This window comes from Austrofundulus limnaeus, unplaced genomic scaffold, assembly GCF_001266775.1.
Source record: "Austrofundulus limnaeus strain Quisiro unplaced genomic scaffold, Austrofundulus_limnaeus-1.0 Scaffold1271, whole genome shotgun sequence".
NCBI classification, from domain to species: Eukaryota; Metazoa; Chordata; class Actinopteri; order Cyprinodontiformes; family Rivulidae; genus Austrofundulus; species Austrofundulus limnaeus.
In genome coordinates, this window is record NW_013953673.1 from 1 (window position 1) to 5,052 (window position 5,052).

At 41.0% G+C, this 5,052-nt stretch overlaps 1 protein-coding gene and 1 long non-coding RNA gene across 3 annotated transcripts in view; one reads left to right on the forward strand and one right to left on the reverse strand.

Moving 5' to 3' along the window:
- Window positions 1-989: 989 nt before the first annotated feature.
- Window positions 990-3,424, reverse strand: LOC106534804 (uncharacterized). Its single transcript, XR_001312390.1, has 3 exons — window positions 3,339-3,424; window positions 2,072-2,222; window positions 990-1,804 (listed from the first exon to the last, which is right to left on the reverse strand). It is a non-coding gene; the product is annotated as an uncharacterized LOC106534804 (long non-coding RNA).
- Window positions 3,425-3,674: 250 nt separating this feature from the next.
- rhobtb4 (Rho related BTB domain containing 4) overlaps window positions 3,675-5,052 on the forward strand; it is a 27,162-nt gene continuing 25,784 nt past the window's right edge. For both annotated transcript variants that reach the window (XM_014031565.1, XM_014031564.1), the window contains exon 1: window positions 3,675-3,845. Coding sequence is in view for 1 of the 2 variants with exons in the window: in XM_014031564.1 (XP_013887018.1) it covers window positions 3,817-3,845 (29 nt within the window). In the remaining variant the exon portion in view is untranslated. The remainder of the gene's footprint in view (window positions 3,846-5,052) is intronic.

The window sequence follows — 5,052 nt, forward strand, 5'->3', positions numbered from 1 at the left end:
GTGTGTGTGTGTGTGTGTGTGTGTGTGTGTGTGTGTGTGTGTGTGTGTGTGTGTGTGTGTTTAAAAAAAAGAAAAGGAAAAGCTCTGTATGGCTGCGGGGAGTGTGAGAAGCTAGGTGTTTTGACAGCTTTAGAGTAGTTCCAGTACAGAGCCTGGGGCAGGGGTTGTGTGGGCCTGTTGGACAACTGGGTGAGCTGGAGGGGTGAGCCCAGGGTCAGTTGGGGGGAGCAGAAAGGATCGGATCAGATGAGTGCAACCATGTTCTCCTGAAATGCACCATGGCTATTAAAATGATACTTGATATGTGTTTCTTAGGGAAACTCATGATATCATTTGAAATTTGGCCAAGTGAGCCTCACTTACACAACAAGGCAAACAAAGACTTGACTGAAACACCAGCAGCTGAAACTGGATATTACAAACTTTTTCACGTGGAAGAATCAAACACTGCACAGGGAGGAAACAGACATTTTAAAGCAATACTTTATGTTCTGGGTATGTAACCCTTTTTGGTGAGATCAGATGTTATAATACTTTTTAAGGAGAATAATTTCTCAAATTATGGGAGATTCTGGCCCACTGATTTGCAAAAATTGCATAATTCTATAAGACTAAGTGTTGGACCGTATCACATGCTTATGTTTCATATCACATGTTTCAAGGCCAAATGACACATTTTTTCATGATTTAAGTCTGTGAGACTAAATCTTTAGCTTGTATCTCTTTTGTGGCTTGACTCATTGTAGACACTATCCATTTTTAAACATTTGCTTTCAAAAACTCATTTTAAAAACTAACAAAGCCAAAAAATAAAAAGACAAAAACAATTCCCTTCTTTTCTGCTTTCAAGTCATAAAATAAAATATGCAGAAACTTATCCTGCTTATGAATCAAATATTGCATATTTTGTTATTTATGAATATTATTTTTATCTATCTTAAGGCTAAATATGCAGTTTGTTTTTGTCCTTTAATTTTCCTGGAGCTTCTCATGGCTCCACTTTTGTTTCCTGATCCCAAGCAGGGTCCCAACTTCAACTTTGGGAAATGTATCCAAGTGACTGCTCCCAAAACATGATCATTCCACCACCATGCTATAAAAATAGATTTTTTACAGAGGTCTGCACCCTTTCTTTAGAAAGCAGGCAAGTAAATATTAGTCTCAAATCTGTAATGTCTTCCTGAAGGTTTTATTCAATCAACAAGATTAACGAGAGGGGAATGAATTATTCATGCCTATATGCTGAGCCATAGAGCTACCAAATTTCACACATGTAAAAAAACAATATGTTTCTTATAAAAAAATAAAAATAATTGTCACTGTATTTGGAGTTAAATAAAAACAAACCAAGCTTTAATATCATCAAAAAAAAATGAAAAATGTTCATTTTATAGGATCTCAGGAGTTGGATGATTGTAAATTCAGAGTGGACAACAAGTTGTCCCAGTAGAAGAAAGTGTTTGAAGTAGCCATGCCAAAGCGTGATCTCAGCTCATTCTCCTAACTTTAATCTGGCTGAAATGGGACGGCTCTGGGAGAACTGGAGAAAACACAGTCCCTTTTTGTCCTACTGTAATTAAAAAGGCCAGACATCACCTCTGACTGGCTGTTTGAGAGTTCTCACACAAGTTCACCTCTCCAACAAAAGAAGCTGCCTCTCCACAGCTCCAAGGCCTCTTGGTGCCAGTGGTGCTGAACCCCTGCTCTCTCCACCAGCATTCCAGACCATCCTTCATGCTGCTGCATTCTGACTATGCCAGCTATAGGTCAGGGAGCAGTATTTTCTCAGGCCTGCAAGACAACACTGAACAAAATAATAATAATAATAAAAGAAATATCCATTGTTGAACTAACCCTAGGGGTTAGGGTTCTCTTGTTCTGCACCTTAAAAAGCATGCATGTGTTTGAGACGGCAGAGGTGTTGTGAAAGCTGCATTTATCATCTTGTAACATTCTATAGAGTTTATTCATTTAGTTGCAAAATTATTCACATCAACAGCTTTAATGTTATCTTTTTGGCAAAAAAATGATTTTTTTGTTGCATCCATTAGTCTTGTGGGACAGGACTGACCTAATGCGACACAGAGTGGATTCCTTCTTTGTTTCCCTGGGCTCAGTACCAAATTCCACCAGTAGATGTCTGTCTCCAGTCTTGCACAGTCACTGATTAAATTTAGCAAGAAGACAGTCCAGGGTCCACGCATGTCCACCCACTGCAGAACCTAAACAGATTGAACCGTTTCATAAAATGTTGTACAAGAGAAATTCCACATTCACCCATCCTGAGCTGCAGTTGTGAAAAGCTGCCCTAACAGATGAACTCAAAAGACACAGAAACCTGCAGCAGAGCTCTCAAAGCTGAAATAGGCAATTGCTTTCCTGACAGATGAGCTGAGTGTTCGTGCCTCTTGGCAGCAAAGAAACATTTTCCCCCCACTTCTCTGGTACATTTTAACATCCCAGGAATGAATTCCCACGCCACTGAAAAGGGCACGAGTTTAGTAATTTCACACGATCCAATCAATGATCTACTTTTTTGAATGTGGTTTGAGGAGGCACAGTTGCTATGAGGTAGTTGCTATGCCTGATTACCCAGAATAACTGTAGAACAAAACAATCTATGCTTTGCCCAACAATATTATTATATAACTTTAATGTCTTTTTTTTACTTGCTACAGAATAATTTACACATAATCAAAACTAATATGAAAGACATTAAAAAATATATTTATTCATTTAAACAATGATTGGTATGGTATTTTTTTTTAATCAGGCCCTGCTATTTGTCTGTCTGTCTGGGTCTGTGAAGGCCTTTACAGCCAGTCAAAACTAAATGGATGTAGCTAAGACCTCTAATAATAATAACAATAATAATAATAATAATAATAATAATACATATTTACACAAAATTGACAGGGAAACATTTTTTGGGAGGGCATACTATCTGTTCTGTAGGTGATTGGCTCTGGTTCCTGCTTTATTGGGGTGTTCATTTCCAACTCTAAAATCCTACACTTGCATTCTTCAATTTTAGCTTGCGCACATGTGTGATCTACTTTTGCCAAGTATTATTTAGATAAGAAAAAAGCTTGTATATAGTTGATCTAAAATATAAAGTTAGCCTATAAACTGCAAAGAAATCTCAAAAGAAATACAACTTTCTTGACTATGAAAAGAGGCTTGATTTTTTTCAGATAGCATATTTATTTTTTCATTGTTTTATTTATAATTTCTATTTTTTTATGTCATTAACGAGATGCTGAGCTGGCATTTGGAAAAGAAATAGGCTACAGTACAGGAACGCAACTCTAGCCCCACGTTTGATTTCTCCTACTGACCTTGAACGCAACACAAAGTGCTTTGTGCTTTTGGCGTTCTGGGTTGTGACGCGCAGTCGTGGAGGCGTGTCTCTGATGAAATCAGCTGGGGCAACAACAACACAAAAGGGGGGTGGCTCTGGCTCAGTCTGGAACAATCGCTCGGCTGGTTAATGCTCGCAGCTTTAGAAAACAGACAACAGAAAACAAAGAAAGAGCCCGCCGGGAAATCGTGCAGCACCGGATCGAAAGTCTGCAGCGGCAGCAGCGAGTCTTGAGTGTACTTGTTGATCTCTGGGAGACGCTCTGAACAGAGGAGGTAGTAACAAAAGGAAGGAAGAGGAGGAGGAGGAGGAGGAGGAGGAGGAGGATGTTTCGGGGCAGGGGTCCTGTCTGCAGCTCGTTGTGCTCCGTGACAAAAGGAGAACCGGTCACCTCCTCGTTCCCCCCGCGCCCCTGTCCGGTCTGACTGAATCGGCCGAACCAGCAGCAGTCTGGCATGTGGGTCAATTCCGGAACCGTCGGAAGGTAGGGACCCCCTACTGCAGGCACACCGTGTCACATGTTGTGCACAAAGCAACCCCCTCTCTCCCTCCACACCCACCGCTGCACATTTCCTCCTAAAGAATTTACAACAAATAATCGTCTCGCGTTCATATGTGCGGACCGCATTTCAGTTTGACTTCATTCCTTTCACGTTGCATAACAAGCCACGCGATCGCCTTTATTGATTCAATAGATATCTCATTGATAAATGATGCTTTACGAAATCACATGCCGCAGAGACCGCTGAGCTGCGTGTAAATACGGATTCATCGTCATTGCGTGGCGGATGGGCTTGGCACATTACGCAAGCCTTAGCGCATCATTTTGGTGCACCTGCCTTTTTCTAACATGTGAAGGCTACACATGCATGCTTGTTTTGTTCTTCCACAATATGTGGGACTAAACCAACAATGGATGCCATTTGAGTCAAGTTGAAAGAAAGGAGGGGAATGAATGAATGAACGAATGAATGAATGAGCCAGGTGGGCATGAATGGCTGCAGGGAGGTTCTTTTCATTGATGAGTGTAGTCACCCAACACCAGGCTATTTGCGGATCAGAACGGTCTGTGACAAGAGATTAAGGTGTAAAATCTTAGAAAGACCACAGAGGCACGCGCCTGCACGCACGCTTTTTTTTTTTAGCAGCACACACACAGGCATACAAACGCATTGTAATGATGATCCTTTGGCCATGACGTCACCAGAGATATTGTGTTACGCAGGTGGCTGAGGATGGGGTGTAGAAAGCCGCTCACTTCCACCTGGACATAAATGAGCAAAGTTCTGCATGTTTCTCTAACCACACTTTCAGTCACACAGCTATCTGCAGGCTAGAGATAAACAAAGAGCTGCCATAAAAATAGTAATGTGTAATTCTTGTTTATTTTGATTTTTCTTGCTAATACATGCCACTTTTCCTCCCAAAATACTTTACTTTGTGACACATTTATTTCATGCATCTGTCCTCCAAGACGCCTCCCAAGATCCTGCCATTTGCACACATACACATGCGTTTACGCCAGTAAGGCTTTGCTCCTTTCCCACTAATGTTGTTAATAAACCAAAGATCATGAATTTGTAACGAGGCTTGCTATTATTCTGATTAGGCATTCAGCTTTGTGTGTGTGTGTGTGTGTGTGTGTGTGTGTGTGTGTGTGTGTGTGTGTGTGTGTGTGTGTGTGTGTGCGT